The 19,425-nt window shown below is 43.7% G+C and overlaps 1 protein-coding gene across 1 annotated transcript; it reads left to right on the forward strand.

Annotated features, from left to right (window-relative positions):
* The first annotated feature begins 18 nt into the window (after nt 1-18).
* RETREG3 (reticulophagy regulator family member 3) lies at nt 19-18,453 on the forward strand. The gene is made up of 9 exons (XM_055575824.1): nt 19-428; nt 11,753-11,859; nt 12,988-13,018; nt 13,929-14,055; nt 14,698-14,782; nt 15,595-15,732; nt 16,741-16,818; nt 17,447-17,584; nt 17,986-18,453. Exons 1-9 carry the CDS (start codon nt 190-192, stop codon nt 18,441-18,443), a joined length of 1,401 nt encoding a protein of 466 aa, XP_055431799.1. The 5' UTR covers nt 19-189; the 3' UTR covers nt 18,444-18,453.
* Nucleotides 18,454-19,425: the final 972 nt, after the last annotated feature.

Here is a 19,425-nt window from a genome sequence, read left to right on the forward strand (position 1 = left end):
GCTCCTGAAGGGCCCCGGGGACGTAATTTTGACGCAGTGTTCTTCGTCCTGGGATGTACGCGACCAAGAGCCTTCGCGCAGGCGCGCTGTGGAGGGATGCGTCCTCCCTCGCCGTTTCGCGCATCTGCGCAGTTGATATTATTGTGACTGTGGGGCCGTGGCCCCGGATGTTGTGGCTGCAGGGGGGAGATGGCGGAGGCAGAGGGGGTGGCCGAGGCCCCAGGCCCAGCCTCCGGTCAGACTTTCAAGGGTCGCCGCCCTATGTCAGGCTCCTGGGAGCGGGACCAGCAGGTTGAGGCGGCGCAGCGGGCCCTGGTGGAGGTGCTGGGGCCTTACGAGCCTCTGCTGAGCCGAGTGCAGGCAGCCCTGGTGTGGGAGCGGCCAGCCAGGAGCGCCCTGTGGTGCCTGGGGCTGAACGCGGCTTTCTGGTGAGAGAACTGGATCCTCGGAAACCCTCCGAGGCGCGAATTCGTCAGGTTTCTCTAAGGCTCTTTCTCTCGCCTCCTTTGTTTTCTTCGCTGCACTGGCTCCTACCTATACCTGCCTAATTTTGTCTCACCTCCTTCCACTCTATCCCGCCTGAGGCTTTGGCACCGCAGGTCTTAGGGCCTTCCAGTTGTTTCCCCTGCTTTACGTGCACCCTCGCCCCGCACATCTGGCAGGAGCTTCTAGTAACATCTTGAGCCGCTCGCAGTGAGCGAAGGCGCCTCATTTTAGCCAAGAGAAGCTGTGTCCCGTTAAGGCCATCACCTCCCTTCTCTTGTCTGCTCAACAGTCTCGAGATCTTAGTACTTATTGTTGGGGTAGGTGAGTAAGGCGTGAGATCTTGAAAAGGGATCCATAGGTGTAATAAAGAAACAGGCTTAAACGACCTGAATTAGCATGTTAGATAGACATCCTTTTGCCCACTCAGGAAGTTTGTGAGGTCTGAGAGTCCGTGAGAGCCTCCATAACTGCAACTTGAAAGAAAATCACAAGCTTTTGAAGACAGTTATGAAATAGTAATTGTGGGATTTCACTCATTTCAAAGCCACTTAAAACGACTTCTCCGTGTTCCAAGGAATTAGAGAAGCATCCTTCGCCACGGTTTATATGCAAGGAAATTGAGGGTGTCTAATAGTGTTTGTTTTTCTGAGCTGGGATAGTAGGGCTAAAAATATGCTTAAAGAATCTGTCTGTGTCATGCTGTGTGAAAATGGAACTGCTGCTTCCCTGAGTTGTCATCTCCTGAAGTGAACTTAGGTCTCATAGGATCTGCCAAGCAGAGTTTGGATTTATCCGTAACTAGGGAAGTACTACTGATCAGATTCCAAGGGAACTCAAGTGTAGGGGGGCTTCTACAGCTGAATGAAAAATAAAGCAGTTCTGGATAAGCCTGAAACAAAGTGTGTGTTTCCAAAACATAATTGTTTTTGCTAAAAATATCTTTCCTCTTGAAATTCTTGGTTTTAAAACCAAAATATTTGTTATCCTTTGAAAGAACATTTTCAGTGAGTTGGAGCAAAACAAATAATTCCAAGTTCATTGACAGGAAGACCCACTACGGAGGTGTATATTACAGTAATCGTCTCCTGGTTCGAAGGCGACTTAGGTTAGAGGTGTCACAACAGTCTCTGGTATTTGTTGCTTCTAGAGTCTTGAGCAAACTTGATAAACTTTTCCTTTGGGATTCTTCATTTATTTTTGGTAGTGCTTCTTCCTTGATCCCCAGGTACTTACTCTCCCCCAGGCTCTCTGTCAGAAAACTTTTAACTGTAGCACCTCATTCTGGAGCATTTCCCCAAATGACCTTATCTTCTTTTCCTCTCACCTCCACATCCCAGACCGTAGCCCCAGACCATTAAGTCAAAACTTCTTTGCCTACAATGGGATTGTATTATTAGGAAAAGAGCTGATCGTGAATCAGTTTATATTAAAGTGTGACTGATGTATAAAAACATTGGCAAAAAAAAAAAAAAAAACATTGGCAGCATTTAAATGAATTCTGATAAAGCATAGATCAGTAGCATATATGTTGTTATTTTTGAGGAGAGGACCTTCCACATGATCCTTGCCTGAGAAAGATTCTCTGGGTAGAATGTGGGGTGGAAGTCTGCTCATACATGTGTTTAAATGTTACAGTTACCTTTAATTTGCTGGTTCCCAATAGCATTTACTTAAGTTTACTAATATGCTATGTTTAGAATGTCAGATCCCTTTCTCCTTACTCCTGGGTCTCTTAATGCATTGATACCCATTGGTCTTTATCTCTGGCATTTCCTGGTAGCTTGCCTGCTGTGTATCCAGTAGGCATTTACTCTTGTTACATTCCCATCAGGCTCTAAGTAGGTGGGGGAGAGATGTAACAAGATGAGGGTGTGACTCTTGAGAGTGAAAGAACTGGGTGTACCATTTATTGAGAGGACTCATACCTGTGAAGGTTACAAAATGACTGAGTGATGGTGGTAAGGATCCAGAAGTGAGGGTTGTTTAGCATTGGAGTTCACAGGGTGTTTTGTTTTAGGAAATGAGCTTCCGTGGAAGGTGATTTGAGGTTCAAAATAAAAGTCAAACTACATTCCAGTAGCATCAAATTGAATATGGGTGTAGATATTTTGCTTAGGAATGTCAAAGAGTAATTGCTTTGTTCTCATTTCATTTAAAAAGGTATTTAGGAAATGCAGGTGGGTCTTCGGTGCAGGTCAAAGAGAAATCAAATCTGAAGCGTTTTATTTTTCATTACTTGTTTTGAATCATGATACATCATTAACTGAGGTGTTTTATACATTTCGAGGTATTAGAAGACTGAATAGGAGTACAAACAAATCATCAGAATTCAGGTAGGTAGCTCTTAACTTTCAATGTTCTATCTTCTCAGCCGAGGTTTTCCTGTACCCGTTAATGTGCCCTCTTACATTTTAATATAGAACATAAAAGATAGGGATAGATGAGATGCCTCGCTCCTATAGTATTTCAAGGCTTTCCTTCTTATTTTCCAGTTTCAGAAAAATTACAGTGATTGTGATCTTTAGCCTGTATTGCTCCTTGTCACTTATATGTTATTTTCTCTAGGATAACAACAAATACCAGGCCTTCCTTATCGATATCAGGCCTGTATTTTCGTTAGCCTCAACAGCACCTGTAAATGAGTGATTTGGGGGAAGAATATCTGAGTCAGCAAGAATCTATCCTGACAGGATAAGAAAAAAACAGGTTCTAGTAACTTTTTGGTTGAACTCGTTCCTAGGAGATAAGGGAAGGATAAAGGAGCCCTGGAAAGGAGTGTGAACTCTAAGCCCTTGCACTGCCTCCTATGAAAAGCATATGGTTCACGGGGGTAGGAGACTGGGAGCGGGGGGCAGATGACTGCTGAGCTCCTTTCCAGTCTCTCATATTCTGTGATTCTAGGTGGTTAGGAATATTGATTTAGAGCAGTCCACAAACTTTTTTTTCTCTTTGATAAGATCTCTGTTGGGATCTGTTTTTAGAGTCACTAGTCTGAGTTAACCATACTATATTTTAGTGGGTATTAGGAAATCTCTTGTTTTCGCAATGGGAAAAAGGTGATTCCCCTCCCTGTCCCTCCCCCCCAGGAAAAATACCCCCAAGTAAAAAAATGACCCAAGAAGTGATTATACGGCAATGCTGATTTAAAAGGTTAGAATTTGAGGGGGGAAAAATAGTAGTGAGAGATAGGAAATGGAAGGGAGGGCCTATTAAGTAGAGGCATTTATTCTGTGAAAAAAAAAAAAATCTATATATCAAATTTCAGATGGAATCTATTGAGCAGATGTTTCTGATGATGGTCTTTGGAGGGTTCTTGCATTTGGTAGCAGGAAGGACTCCCAGAGATGCCTTGTTGCTCAGTCGCTAAGTTGTGTCCAACTCTTTGGTACCCCATGAACTGTAGCATGCCAGGCTTCCCAGTCCTTCACTGTCTCCCTGAGCAGGGAGGATTCCCAGAGCTGCCTTGGCTTCCTTTTTTTTTTCTTTTTTTTTTTTGCCTCTGTTTTGCCAAAAGTTTTTATCTGTTCTGATTTTAAGGTTGGGTGCTTTCTGTCCATTAACATAAGGTGGGTCATTTGCAGCTAGCTGGTTTCATTTCTGGTTTTGTACAGGCAGCAACCAGCACTACATGACATAGGTTACGTTAATTTTTTTTCTTTCTAATTTACCAGTGACAGGCTCATTAACCAGACAGCCGCAAGTGCTGTACAATAATGGGCTTTCTGTCCCTATAGGATGGGCTGCTTTGTTCTGAAGTGCCACTGAGAGAAGCTTACTCTGTAATAACAAAGAAACCCAGAAATAGTATCTTCTTTGATTGAAAATAGACATGTGATCTTTTGTTTATGATTATAGCAGACTCTAATTTACTGATACCAATGATGAGGATCCATGGTATTGTTGACCTCAAAAAATTGTTTCTTTTTGGAATTTCTCATGATTTTTCTGGACACCAGATTGTTTTTCTAATAAGTATTTTATTTAGACTGATAGTTAATTGAATTTTAGCCCCTAGTAAAGGGGGTGGATAATTTATAAAAGGACCAAAAAACCCAAACAATAATAAATCAATGGATGTATACATTTTTACTCATTAATAATAAAAAATCTAATATAAGTGGCAGTGAATTACTAGTTTCTGCTTATTAGGTTTTTAAAAATGATAGTATTTAATTCTGGGCAAAATATGGAAAATCTGATGTATGGTTGATAGGAATATGAATTTGACAGCCTTTCTGGAAACTAACTTGGCAACAGTATTAAGACACTTAAAAAGTTACTACCTTTTCAAGGGCTTGGGAGAAATGGGGAGTGATTGCTAACCGGCATGGGGTTTTTTGGGGGGTGATTAAAATGTTCTAAATCAGATAATTATGATAGTTGCAACTCTGAGATAACAAAAAACACTGAATTTGATTGTTTACAAGGTATATTTTATGGTATGCAAACTGTATTTCTGTAATGCTGTTAAAATAGTTAATGGTTTTTGACCTAGTGCTGCTGCTGCTGCTGCTGCTAAGTCGCTTCAGTCGTGTCCGACTCTGTGCGACCCCATAGATGGCAGCCCACCAGGCTCCGCCGTCCATGGGATTTTCCAGGCGAGAGTACTGGCGTGGGGTGCCATTGCCTTCTCCTTTGACCTAGTACTTCCGTTTAAAGTAATCATAAGTAAGGTCAGATTTATGCTCAGTGATACAGAGTTTTCTTACATCAAAAATTGGAAGCAGCTCAGTTCAATTAGGGAAAGGTTTAAAAACTAATTGTATCTGTGTATGATGTAATTAATCATCCTCAAGTTTTGAGTGCTTTTCTGGTGATAAAGAAAAACATCTATGGATTTTTAAGTGAAGGAGAACGTTTTTAAACCAGGTACCCTGTATCCTTCCATGGAGTATTTTATATGTGAATATTTTTTTAACTGAAGGGAATAATCTCGCTTGATATTTTGGGATATGTGTGTGGATAATGAGTTATTTTTTAAGCTTTTTACTGTGGAAAATTGGAGAACATATATATAAGCAGGCAGAATAATATTATGTATCACCATGTATCTAGCTTTAAAAATGTTAAGTTCTTGGCCAATTTTGTGTCTTCTATACCCCAGTTCTTTTCCACCTTCTCCTTTCTTGTTTTGAGGCAAGAAATCAGTTTGTCCTGTAAAGTGTCCTACAGATTGTATTTTGCTGATTGCATCCCTGTGGCTTAACACGTTCCTCTGTGCTCTTCTGTGTGTTTCCTGTAAATTGGTAGCTGAATCTAGAGGCTTGACTAGATTTAGGGTAAAAAAATTTTTTTTGTCAGACTGGTAATAGTGTATTAATTTTATTTTTATTTTCTTCCTTAATTATGAACTATATTTTCTGAAATTTCTTCTACAAACATGCTTGCCATTAGAAATAAAATAAATAAATAAATAAATAAATATCATTAAGGAAAAGTCTGTTGTGAGCCTTCTACAATTGGTAGGCGTAATGGGCTGTGGGCAATAATCAAATTAAATAATTCACATGTGAATATCCAGAGTTGACTGCAGTTGTAGTTGTTTTTGCTAAGTTGGAAAGTTCTCATGATGATTGTAGTTGCTGAAAAATGTTTTGCATATTGTCTTATCCAGCCTGTACAGTTACATCTGTATGTGAATTTTTTGGCTTACAGAAATAGACATTGGAAGACAAAACTAATCCAGAGGAATCCTCCCTTATTTGTCTTCATTCCTTACTTATACCAATCTCACAAATACTTTATCTTCAATTATGTCTTGTCCTTGTACATAGTTGCAGAGTTGGTTATTTTTTTAACAGGTAGGCCTCCAATGCAGTTCAGTTCAGTCGCTCAGTCATGTCTGACGCTTTGCAATCCCATGGACTTCAGCACGCCAGGCTTCCCTGCCTATCACCAACTCCCAGAGCCTACTCAAACTCATGTCCATCGAGTTAGTGATGCCATCCAACCATCTCATCCTCTGTCACAGCCAAGTTACCTCCATAAAATAAAAGTATAATGTGACTTCACTATATCCCAAACACACTAATCTGAGACTGATATTTCCTTTTAAGAATTTAGTATTGAGGCCGAAGGAAAGGTGTACATACTTATCCATATTCTTTTATATTTGATAGACCCCTAAAGGAATTAATAACATTTGATATTGTCTTCCCTGATAGTTCAGTTGGTAAAGAATCTGCCTGCAATGCAGGAGACCCCGGTTTGATTCCTGGGTGGAGAAGATCTGCTGGAGAAGGGATAGGCTTCCCACTCCAGTATTTCTTGGGCTTCCCTGGTGGCTCAGCTGGTAAAGAATCCGCCTGCAATGTGGGAGACCTGGGTTTGATCCCTGGGTTGGGAAGATCCCCTAGAGAAGGGAAAGGCTACCCACTCTAGTATTCTGGCCTGGAGAATTCCATGGACTATATAGTCCATGGGATTGCAAAGAGTCAGACATGACTGAGTGACTTAAAATTTTGGGGCTTCCCTTGTGGCTCAGCTGGTAAAGAATCCACCTGCAATGTGGGAGATCTGGGCTCCATCCCTGGGTTGGGAAGATCCCCTGGAGAAGGGAAAGGCTACTCACTCTAGTATTCTGGCCTGGAGAATTCCATGGACTATACAGTCCTTGGGGTCACAAAGAGTTGGACGCACTGAGCGACTTTCAGTTTCACTTTCAGGTACCTTGGAGGGGGCTTCCCAGGTGGTGCTAGTGGTAAGAAGCTTATCTCCTAGTGCAGAAGATGTAAGAGATGCTGGTTCAATTCCTGGGTGGGGAAGATCCCCTGGAGGAGGAAATGGCAACCCACTCCAGTACTCTTGCCTGGAGAATCCCATGGACAGAGGAGCCTGGCAGGGTCCATAGTGTCCCATAGAGTCAGACACAAGTGACTTAGCATGTATGCATGCAGGTACCTTGAAGAGATCAACTCTAGTGGTTTGAGGTGAACTTTCCATTAATTAGTATTTTATCTATATGGAAGAAACTATTTTTCTAAGAATTGTTATTTTACCTGGGGCTTCCCTCACAGCTCAGTTAGTAAAGAATCCACCTGTAATGCAGGAGACCCTGGTTGGATTCCTGGGTTGGGAAGATCTGCTGGAGAAGGGATTTCCACTACAGTGTTCTTGGGCTTCCCTTGTGACTCAACTGGTAAAGAATCCACCTGCAATGTGGGAGACCTGGGTTCAGTCCCTGGGTTGGGAAGATCCCCTGGAGAAGGGAAAAGCTACCCACTCCAGTATTCTGGCCTGGAGAATTCCATGGACTGTATAGTCTGAGGGATCACAAAGAGTCAGACATGACTGAGCGACTTTGACTTCACAGAAAAGCTCTTCTTCCTCTTAAGTTTCTGCGTTGGCTTGTTCAAGGAAAGGTTATCCTGTGTCTGGCTCTAAAATTGCATTACTGACCAGGATTAATCTGGTTCAAGAAGATGCTCGCAGTTTCAGCCTTCATGATCCAGCAAATAGACCATTTGTAAAACTCTTTGCTGATTCACCTTTATGTGCAGTATAAAATTCAGTACCCTTTGTCATAAAAGGTCCCTCATGGTCTGACTTCTTCCTCTCTCCCCATACTCATCCTTTCCTTCTGTTCTTTATGTTTGAGTTCTGTCAGACTACTTGTAGTTCCCTAAATATGTCATGCCAGCTGGCTGTTCTCCCTCTCTGAATATCTTCTCCTTTCTCACACTCTTTTCCTGTGTTGTCTTACCATTGCAAATCCCAGCTTAGATGTCCTCATGGTTATTGTTATCTTATCATGCTATGTTACAAACACGTACTGACATAAATCCACTTGAGAATAAGGTCCATGTGTTACTCTTTTCTGTAACTGGCCTACTTACCGTAAGGCCTCAGCATATAGTAGGCAATTAATAAATGTTTGAATTGAGTTGAAGCATAGGTGGGGGCTCTAACAGACTATAGTTCAGCTCTTCGAGAAACTGTATTTTTACAGCGGTCATCTTTGAAAAACTGACCTTTCTTAGGAAAGTTTAGTATCCTTTCCCTACCCCAGTTTGTATTTGCGTTAGCAGTTGTGATCTGGAAAGTGGAAGTTGCAGACAGTCTGGATTGCCTTCCTAGAGAGCCCTCCCAGGTACTTCAGAGAACACAGAGTCGTGCCACATCCTGCTGCTGGGACGTGGAAGCAACAGCACAGGGGAGCAAGATGCTCTCAGCCCTTATCCTTGGCCTTGTTAAACTTCCTGGTTTGTTGAGGTGATGAACTGGCTTTGGAGAGAAGATTAATGGCCTTGGGGCAGCTCTTGAGGCTTACTCCTGTTAAACTACTTTCATTCTTTAATTTCGTGTATAATTACAGTATCCTTGAAGTGATGGGGTGGAAATATTGGAATAGGGTTGCCATTAGTGACTGGGTTTCTCTAAGTTCTTGGTTTCTTCCATCCCTCATTTTTTGTATTGTTTAAAATACATAACATGGATTCATGTTTATTGAAAACAGTGCAAAACATCTAGAGACCAAAATTAAAGTTCCTCTGACAGTCCCTGCATGCATATGTATGTATGTGTATCTATGTATTCATAGATACAGCTTTTTCTAAAAAAAAAAAAAAAATAAGGATTATACTCTTAGTATGGTATTCTGTGAATATGTCAGGTCATTAGGTCATGTGTTGTATTGAGAAGATGAGATCGTTTATAACCATGAATGATCTCTTGGTCATCCTTATTCTCGTTTGATCAGTTGCTGTGATGATAGCTAATAACACTGCTCCTTTGTAAAATTGAATAGGACATATATTGGGCATATATAGGTGCCTTGTTTGTATTTTCTTGTCTTTTTAGCAAGATCAACCATGGTATTTTTAAAGATAATTTTATTTGTTTATATTTGCCTCTGCTGGGTCTTTGTTGCTGTGCAGGCTTTTCTCAAGTTTCGGTGAGCAGGGGCTGCTCTCTCTAGTTGAGGTGCTCTGGCTTCTCATTACAGTGGCTTTTTCTTGTTGAGGAGCACGGGCTCTAGGGCATATGGGCTCAGTAGCTGCAGCTCCCGTGCCCCAGAGCACAGGCTCAATAGTTGTGGTGCAGAGGCTTGGTTGCTCCACAGCATGTGGGATCTTCCTGGATCAGAGATTGCCTCTAGGTCTTCTGCATTGGCAGGCGGATTCTTTACCACTGAGCACCAAGGAAGCCAACTATAATACTTTTATAAGTGACTTAAGTATGTTGTTTCTAATACCTCCAAACAATCCTGCATGATTTGTTATTGTTAATATCACATATAGATGAGGAAACTGAGGCTTAAGGAGGTTTAAGCTAATTTACTCAGAGTCATACAACTAAGAGTGCCTGTTCAGAGAAATAGACTCAAGTCAATCTAGCTTTAAAAGTCATACCTCACTGCCCTGCTGAACTGCTCCTCTGGTGATGCATTTGGCCTCCCTTAATTCCTTGGTGGCTCAGTGTTAAAGAATCTGCCTGTCAGTGTAGGAGACGCCGGTTCGATTCCTGGGTTGGGAAGATCCCTGGAGAAGGAAATGGCAACCCACTCCAGTTCTTGACTGGGAAATCCCATGGACAGAGTAGCCTGGGGGGTTACAGTCCATGGATTTGCAAAGAGTCGGACACAATGTAGCAACTAAACAGCAACAACAAAGATCTTAGAACAGTTGTCTCTCAAACCGTCTTCATTGAAGGACTAGTGTTGTCATTTTCCCCGGTCTACATCTGATCAATATTTTTGTAAAATACAGTATAAATAAGTTACTAGATAAGTTAAAAAGGCACACAAAATACAAACCCAAATATATCCTTATGTTCGAAATTACTTGGTCAAATTGCTATAAAAATTACTAAATTCTTGCTTTCAGTTTCTGTACTTACTTCCTGACAGTCTGGTAAAATCACTGGACTACAGACACTCTGCAGGGCACTGCCCTGGAGGCTTTTGAGTTGGATCATAGAAAGACTCATAAGAACCAGTCTTTTTTTTTTTTTTTTTTTTTAATTTTATTGTGAAAGATTTTAAATATATACAGAAGTAGAGAGGAGAGCATAAGGAATTTCATGTACTCATCACCCAGCTTCAGCAGTGAAGAACTCACAGTCAGTCTTGTTTCCTCTTCTTTCACATCCTTTGCCCCTTGGCAGGCTATTGTTTTGACACAAATCCCAAATACGTCATTTCATTCATAAATATCTTAGTATGTATCTCTAAAAGATAGGGACTCTTTAAAAACAGAACTTCCATAATATCATCATATCCCCCCAAATTAACAGTAATTCCTTAATATTTTCAGACCTACTGTCAGTGTTCTGATTTCCCCAATTTTTTTGTAAACATCTCTTCATGCACCCATATTTATTCCTTCAAATAATAATTAGCTTTTCCTTCATTCTGTTAATTCAATACATTACAGTTGTTGATTTTTGTATCTTGAACCACCCTTGCGTTCCTGGGATAAGTCCCTGGAATTAGTCATGGTGTATAATCCTTTTAATATGCTGCTGAATTCATGTTGATAATACTTTATTGAGGATTTTTGCCTCTATATTCATAACGTGTATTGGACTGTAGTTTTCTTGTAGTGTTTTGTCTGGCTTTGGTATCAGTAATGTTCTCCTCATTAAATGAGTCAGGTTTTCTGGGAAGTTTGAGAAGGGTTGATGTCAGTTCTGAAGAAGTGGTTTGTAGATGGAGCTTCAGTGCTCACTTTCTGTGTGTCCTTGACCAAGTTGGTTCACTTTTTTGAGCCTTTGTTCCTTTATCTGAAAAAGGATGTCTGATTGAGTTAGCTGTTTTTTAATGCACCTCTGTCAGTTTATTGCCCTGAACCAGGGTCTAATTTTATAGAAAGACGTTTGCTTTCATCATAACAACTTGTTCAGTTCGAGAATGAATTTTGGGGATTCCCTGGCCATCCAGTGGTTAGGACTCTGAGCTTTCACTGCTGAGGGCCCAGGTTCGGTCACTGGTTGGGGAACTCAGATCCCATAAGCCATGCAGTGTGGCCGAGAAACCCCAAAACAGACAACAAAAAAGATGAATTTCTTCTTGAAATTAATAGAATCACAGACTTAAAAGTTGAAAGGGGCTCTAAGTTTATTTGATTTAGTCATTTGGCTTTGCAGAAGCAAATTTTTATGTCTACACCATAGGTAAAATAGCTAAAGTCTGTTGAGTTTAAGTGGTTTTTCCCAAGGTGTATAGCTAGCACTTGAGTCTGTTTACCACAGAACCAGTAGTGCACATAGGGTCTTTTATGAAATTAGCTTAAGTGGATAACAATCTTCTCTTTCTCCTTCCCTTTAGGTTCTTTGCCCTGACATCCCTTCGTCTTGTGTTTTTACTTGCATTCAGCTCAATGATCATTGTGTGTATAGATCAATGGAAGAACAAAATCTGGCCTGAAATAAAAGGTGAGTTTGGTAGGATTTAGAACATTCTGAACCAGAAATTGTCTGTCATTTTTACCTGTAGTTTTAGGAGTTTCTGGAGGAGTATGTGAAGCTGGGAATAGCTTTTGAAGTCTGAATTATTTGCTTTAGGAGACACTTGAAGGGCTAGCGCCCCACCCACAGTTCCTTAGAGCTGAGTTCTGTCCTTCCCATTGTTCGTAAGCTCAGGAAATCTGTATCCACCACCTGAGATATCCTTTCCTTCATAATTGGCGTGAGGAATAAATAGTCATCAAGTTGTTAAATAATTTTCCTCACTGGATACTACATCATTACCAAGGCAGTATCAATTTGCCTCTCAGGAATTTCTTTTTTTTTTTTTTTTTTTTGGAATTTCTTTTAAATTTTTTAAAAAGACTGATAAATAGGAGGTTAGGGGAGTAAGGAATAACAGCAGCTTTGGGATTTCAGAGCGAGGAGAGGAGTAAGAGTGGCATTACAGTTAGCAGAGGTAGGCAGCGGCAGGCTGGGCAGTTGGTTTGGGTGGAGACTGAGAGTGAGGAAAATTGATGTAGGTTGGACATGTTATTTTTGAAGTGCTGGCAGAATATTCAAACCAGAGTGTACAGTTTTTAAATACATTCCCATCCTATTTTGCAGAGACTTCAAGGAATCATATAGTTCACCCACCTGTCCTATGGCTAGTGAATGTCAGAATACTTTTCATCATTGATTGTAGTTAATAGGTCTCTTTTGAATAGCAGATTTCCAGAGTTAAAGTAGTCATAACATGCCCTCATGACCTGGCACACATTGATGCATACGAGCAACCCAGACACACTTGAGGGGTAGGTGGGATGAACTTATTTGTGTGCACCTTGGCTCTCAGCTGTAGTAATTAGAAGGGGCCCTAATGCTCCATTTAAATTCCCACCCCATCCTACCAGAGAAATGAGCAGGCATTAGCTATCATTCCCTTGTCTGTAGCTCTCTAACTGGCAGTATAACATGGTGTCTCCTTTTTATTGGCTATTACTGTTTTCCTTTTCCCCAAACCTATTAAAACTTGAGCTATCAGACCAACGGCCTAACATTTTTATATTTTGTTTTCCCTACCAACTAATGCTGGTGTTTGTTTTAATATTGTAGTGCCAAGACCCGGCGTGTTAGACAATGAGAGGTATGGAATGCTAATTAAATCCCTTTTTGTTGTTCTGATTGATTCTCTTGTTGTAATATTCTGGTTACAGGTTGTTAACTCCATGTTCTGGATACAAATTAGAAGCTGAGAACCTAGTCTGTTGCAAATAATCATTTTAACAAATCCTAAAGTTCAGGCAGCAGTAGGTTGAGATGCTGAGCATCCTGTGATACTTGTAAGAGACATTTCTGAGAAAGCAACATTAGCGTGCTGGCGTACCAAGGAATTATTCAGCCCAAGTAAAAACTTAGAGGCAACTTACCTCATTTGTCTCCTGGCTTTTATAAAAACCAGGTCATTTAGTGTTTTCTGTGACCTTTGGCTGTTTAAAGTTCCTGGTCAGAAAACACATTCGTTTCTGGCATCAGCAAGCCAAAGATTCCTCTTGTGGCTTACAGCTCCTGCTTTCATTTTTCAGTTCCTTCATGTCATATGTTGGATTGTCTTTGCTGGGTTTATTTTGGTTTTGTTTGATTTGTTTTCTCTCTAAGGGGCACATCCATCGCCTCCACCCCAGCCGCTGCAGTGCTGTCAGACTGTGCTTTACGTTTTCTCCTGGATTGCAATCTCAGTGAATTGCAATAGTCTGAGCACAGGAAAGATGCTTTTAAGCACAAAGAGCCTAGGAGCTGGTGGCAGGTTTACACACGTGGATTGGGCTGCTGGCTCATAGGGTGGAGTTGTCAGAACAAGTTTGCCCTCCTAGTCCTTAAATTCAAGTTTCAACCTGGAGAGCCAAGAAGAAAGTTGTGCTTCACCTCTAGAGCACCTCGGGCTAGCCACTCCCCAGCTCCTATTTAAACCCGGAACCATCGGCTGCCTTCAAAGTGAGATGGGGGGGGGACCCTCAGCACCCTCCTTTCACAGCTCCCCCTTCTCTTTCCCATAGCTGGGGTTTTGTGCACCCTCGGTTGCTCAGCGTGCCCGAGCTCTGCCACCACGTAGCTGAAGTCTGGGTTAGTGGGACCATTTTCATAAGGAATCTTTTGCTTTTCAAAAAGCAAAACCCAGGCAAGGTAAGACTTTTCCCTTTTTCACTGTCATTTCTGGCTTCTCAGTTCAGTTCATGCTAAACTGAAACAGCCCTTTTACTACCTATCCTCATTCAAGAAAGAAAAGACCATGGTGCTGGTAGAGACAAGGGAAGTCATAGGAAGGGGCTTCTGACCAGCCACTAGGACTAAGGCAAGAACTCGATGACTCCTTCAGGTGCTTGCCACTTAGATTAGGCCATCTTCCTGCCCCAAGATGGGAAAGAAAGCTTGCTTGTGTGCATTCTGTGTCATATTAAACATGTGGTAAGTGGTTGAGTTTTTCATTTTATTTTACTTTGCCTTAAAAAAGCCCACCACCAGCACTTGTTTTCAGAGAGAATTTTTGGCTCAGTCCTATTCAAACCATTTCCCAGCATGAAAGGTGCAGCCCTGTGGGGTTAGCCATGTGAGAAGAGTTTGAATAGAAGTGGACATGCTCCCTTTCCTCCCCAGCAGAATCACCATCAGCAGCAGTGGCTAGGTACATGTCATTCTGACATGTCCATGCTTTATTCAGAGGTCATAAAAAATCATTTCAATCACATCTCCATCTTACTGGCCCCCATCCCCACCCCATCCCCTGCCATATAGCAGAAACTTAATATTGTTTCCTGACACCCCTAGTTCTGCTTGCTGAGCTGTGGGATACTGACCTTTTTGGCTGTCTTGGGCCGCTACATCCCTGGGCTCCTGCTCTCCTACTTAATTCGTAAGTACGGTATATACCTCCCCCACAAGCTTAACCTACTCATAGCTTTTCTAGCCATAGCTAACTTTGTCTAGAGAGAGGATTTTTATATTTTGGTTCTCCAGGAAATGACCTTTTTTATTTTCATGTTCTGTTTAGAGTCATGAAAATACCTTTCTTCTTACCTGTCAAGCTCCCACATATAAAGTCCTTTTCTTACCAAGTTTTAGAAACTGACAGGGGTCCACTAACCAGCTATTAAGAAAGGACTGTCTGTTCCTATTTCAGGAGGGAGTTTTTAGAGTCAGTGTATTGTGTAACAGTAGGACATAACTCTTAGGATTCTGTTCTAGATTCTGTTTACTCTGTAGGTTACTAGGTTCTATTTACCTGGAGCACTTCCCCCCACCCCACCCCCCCAGAGCAGTTTTGTAAATTATATTACTTCATATTGGCATGAACTCTGTCTACTTGAGGCTGGAAGAACTGAGCAGTGATGACCCTGGTGATATATAGCAGAAGCTCGAATGATGTGTTGTGTCGCTGCCGAAGCATTGTTACCATCTGGTCTTGTTTATGACTCAGCGACGCCCACATGCAGGCGACAGCACTGGTTCTGCCCTCGATGTGTCAGCAGCACCGTCCACCGGGCACAGCCCTGTCAGGGCTATGGAATCTCTGACCCCAAAAATCTTCCCCTCGTGAAGATGACCTGCAGAATTAAGCAGGACCGTCCCACACTAAGTGTCCCAGCCCCAAGGACACACAGCAGAGGGACAGTGAGGACTGTGTATGCAGCCCTTTCTCCATTTCACCACTCTTTCTCCTCTCAGTTGTCACTGTCATGATGTGGCCCCTCGCTCTGTACCACCGACTGTGGGACCGAGCGTACGTACGGCTGAAGCCCGCACTGCAGCGGCTGGACTTCAGCGTTCGTGGCTACATGATGTCCAAGCAGAGAGAGAGACAATGTAAGTGTCCAGGGGAACCTTCCGTCCGTTTGGGCAGTTTGGGGAGAAGGAGAAGCCCAGAGGTTGGGCGTCATAGGTCCTTGAACGTGGAGAAGTGGGATGTGGTTGGTGTGTAGGGGGGTGGTAGGTAAAAGTGATGATCTGCTCTAGGGAAATCTCTGCAGGCTTACCAATTTTTCCCTTTGGAATTCTAGACACTCCCATCTTAAACAAATATGAGAAAAGTTCTCCCAAGTCATATAAAAGACAGTGAAGATATTCCCAGTGTTAGCTGCTTTTTATGAAGCACGTCCCATGTGCCCAAGCACTGAGCTGGCTGCTCTGCATACGTTGCCTGTACAACACCCTTAAAAAGAGGGTGGTATTTTCCTTTTCTGGTTGAGGAAACTGAAGCTCACGGTTAGTAAATGGCAGAGTAGGTTTTTTAAACTCCTCGGCTGGGCCTCTGTTCACTCCTGAAAGCTGCCTTCCCAAAGTGATTGAAAACTGGCTTCTGAAGCCGGATGTATACTAGCCTGAGATCCTCCAACCCACAAACGACAGTCGAGCGAACTTTTCCCTCTCTTCTGTGGTGTGGTCAGGTTGGGTCTTCATTAAGCCCTGGCCTTCTAAGAGCCCTGCACATGGGTGCCAAGGCCTGGCTCTGCCTGACTCAGCCAGTTGAACAGTACCACTCCTCAGAAGCCTGATTCAGCCCAGGTTGGGTGTCTCCCTTTGCCTTCTCTGTGATAGTATCCACTTTTCACACTGATATCTGATCTGTTCTTAGCTGGTCTTGAGGCTTGTTGACAAGACTGGTAGTTGATCTGACCAGAACAGAAAGGGTTTCTTTCCTGTGTTATGTTATTAGCTTACCTTGCTACTTAGGCAGCTCCTTTCTCAGACGTCGTTATGTAGGTTTAAGGGGTTCATTCTCTGGTATTCTGACTTTAATGCCTTTGAAATTCGAAGAGGGTGGGAGTTTGCCCTCAAGGGAAGGTGTTCATGGCTTCTGCTCTTCCCACACAGTGCGGCGCAGAGCTCTCCACCCAGAGCGTGCTGCGGACAACCACAGTGACAGCGAGGAGGAGCTTGCTGCCTTCTGTCCTCAGGTATCTGGGGTGTGGGGAGCTGCCTCACTGGCCAGTTTTTTTAGCTCCTTTTTTACCATCTGGTACTCCTGTTTAGACAGTAAACAGGTTTCCAGGCTCACTGTGGGCTCTCCAAGGACCTTCCTGCCCCCAAGAGCAGTGAGGAGAGAAGCTAGTATTATATTGGGACTTGGTATGTAGATCTTAGTTTGAGTCTGATGAGCAGCACACCCTCTTCCGTGTCTCCTTTTAACCCCTGCCATCAGGGCAGAACTTCTGCAACTGGCCTGATCTCTCTTTAAACAGCCCAACTTGCCTTAGGTCAAGCGGTAACCTGTGCATTTCCTCCTGGCCACCTGTGAAAAGTATTCTCTGGGTCAGTTATTTGCATCAGAGTATAAGTGGCTGGTTGACTCTCAAGGCTGCTTTCCTTCCTGGGCTCAAGATTGATGAAAAAGAGTGTTTTCCCTGGGGGAGCAACCTGAAAGGGGTCAGGATTCTGACTGAGGTCGCCATCCATGCCTGGTTACACTGTTAGCCTTAGGGGTAGCCTTTGGGGCCAGCTCACTGGTGAAGCTGTAAGTGGCAGACTGCACCTGCTTCTAATGGCGCCGCTTCTTCATGCTTGCTGGTCTTGTCTTTACCTCAGCTGGATGATTCCACTGTTGCCAGGGAACTGGCCATCACAGACTCCGAGCACTCGGATGCTGAGGTCTCCTGTACAGATAACGGTACATTCAACCTTTCACGGGGCCAAACACCTCTAACAGAAGGCTCTGAAGGTGAGAGGAACCTTGGACCCAAGTTGATACTGGCTCTGACTGTTGCCGCTCAGCTTTGCAGGCAGCAGGGACACTACCCCCGCCTTACCTGTTTTCCGAGCTGTGGATTAGGTGGCGGAGCAGCTTTAGGGTCATGGCTCCAGCCAGATGGCACTGCTGCTCCCCTGGAAGTCCTCAGTCGCTTAGTGGCCTCAGGATCAAAGCTCATGGGGGACATGGCAGAGAAAGGGGAAGTTCTTTGGCCAGTAAAGGTAACAGCAGTCTATAAGTGGAGGGGGAAGGCTGACCAGTGCCAGAAATCCAGGGTGGAAACATCTGGTTATTTGGGGCTGACGTGGTGGGGCTGGGGCACAGGAAGGCCAGGCAGTTGCCATGTCTCAGACACTCCTCTGTTCTTCCAGACCTAGATGGTCACAGTGATCCAGAGGAATCCTTCGCCAGAGACCTTCCAGACTTCCCTTCCATTAACGTGGATCCTACGGGCCTGGATGATGAGGACGATACCAGCATTGGGATGCCCAGCTTGATGTACCGGTCCCCGCAGGGGGCCGGGGAGTCTCAGGGCCCCCGTGCCAGCCGGGAAGAGGCTGCACTGCCGGAGCTTTTGCTTGGTGCCCTGCCTGCAGGATCCAACCTCACCAGCAACCTTGCTAGCCTGGTTTCGCAGGGCATGATCCAACTGGCCTTGTCAGGGGCCTCCCAGCCAGGCCCTTCTGGCCTACCTCCCCGGAGAGCCACCAGAGGTGTCCTCAGGGCACCCAGTTCAGACCTGGACACTGATGCTGAGGGGGATGACTTTGAACTTCTGGACCAGTCAGAGCTGAATCAGCTGGACCCTGCCAGTTCCAGGAGCCACTGAGGAGAGACTTCCTTTGGGGGGGTCACTGTGGTTTAAGTTTTTTTTCTCCCCATTCCACTTAAGGTGAAGGGGCAAGGGAAGAACCCAGGTCCAACCCTCTGAATTATATAGTATGCACGGTGGCCTGGCTGATGCTCAGAGGCCTACTCAGAGAGGATACTGACTCCCTTGCTATCAGCTAGATGCTGATATCTGAGCTCAAGTCACCGAAGTGAGAGTGTGCTCCCCTGAGGGACACTTCTCTCCATCAGGATGGTGGTACTTTTGGGGAACAAAGTAGTCAGGGGTATTGGTTCCCTTTTGAGGGGATGCTGCTGTGTGCTTCTAGGTCTGGGTGGTCAGAGGCCCTCAGTGAATAGATCCCTTCCCTTCCTCCATCCGTTTATCATCTCCCTAGAGCTCCAAGTCAGGCAGCTGGAAGAGTTTTAGTGTCCTCTTTTGCTAAGCCATGGTTGATTTGCCTTTTTCTAAGCAAACTTGTCCTTTGGTTCTGCAGAGCAGGCCTGTTCCCCTTGCCTCAGCCCATCCTCATTTCTTGAGGCCTACCCTCTAGTGCTCCAGAATCTTGCTTGTGAAGTTTTAGAATGTGAACATGAGGTGTGGGTGGGCCTCTTCCACATTACTTTGGGCTGTGGGGTCAGTGGGTTGGGAGGGTGAACGCCTCTGTAGCTCCCAGACTCACTCACTGTTTTGGAGCTGCCTGGTTATTTTTGGTGCTGCTAACCCCTGGCTCCATTTACCCATCAGCCTGAGCAACGAGCATAGCAATACCATACCATTCCATACCATTTCTGTGTTCCCGTTCCTTCCCCTGCTCCTCCTTTGGAGAAGCAATAATCCCACACAGGCGATGTCAGAGTAGCACTTTACAGACGGCTCAGTGGCATTCATCCCAGGAGCCACCGGCTCTTGCACCAGCTCTTCTTACCCTTTGTTCAGCTCCTTTAATAATTTTGTTTTCAACTGCCCAGTTAGCAAGAAT

This window comes from Bubalus kerabau, chromosome 4 (assembly GCF_029407905.1).
Source record: "Bubalus kerabau isolate K-KA32 ecotype Philippines breed swamp buffalo chromosome 4, PCC_UOA_SB_1v2, whole genome shotgun sequence".
NCBI lineage: Eukaryota > Metazoa > Chordata > Mammalia > Artiodactyla > Bovidae > Bubalus > Bubalus kerabau.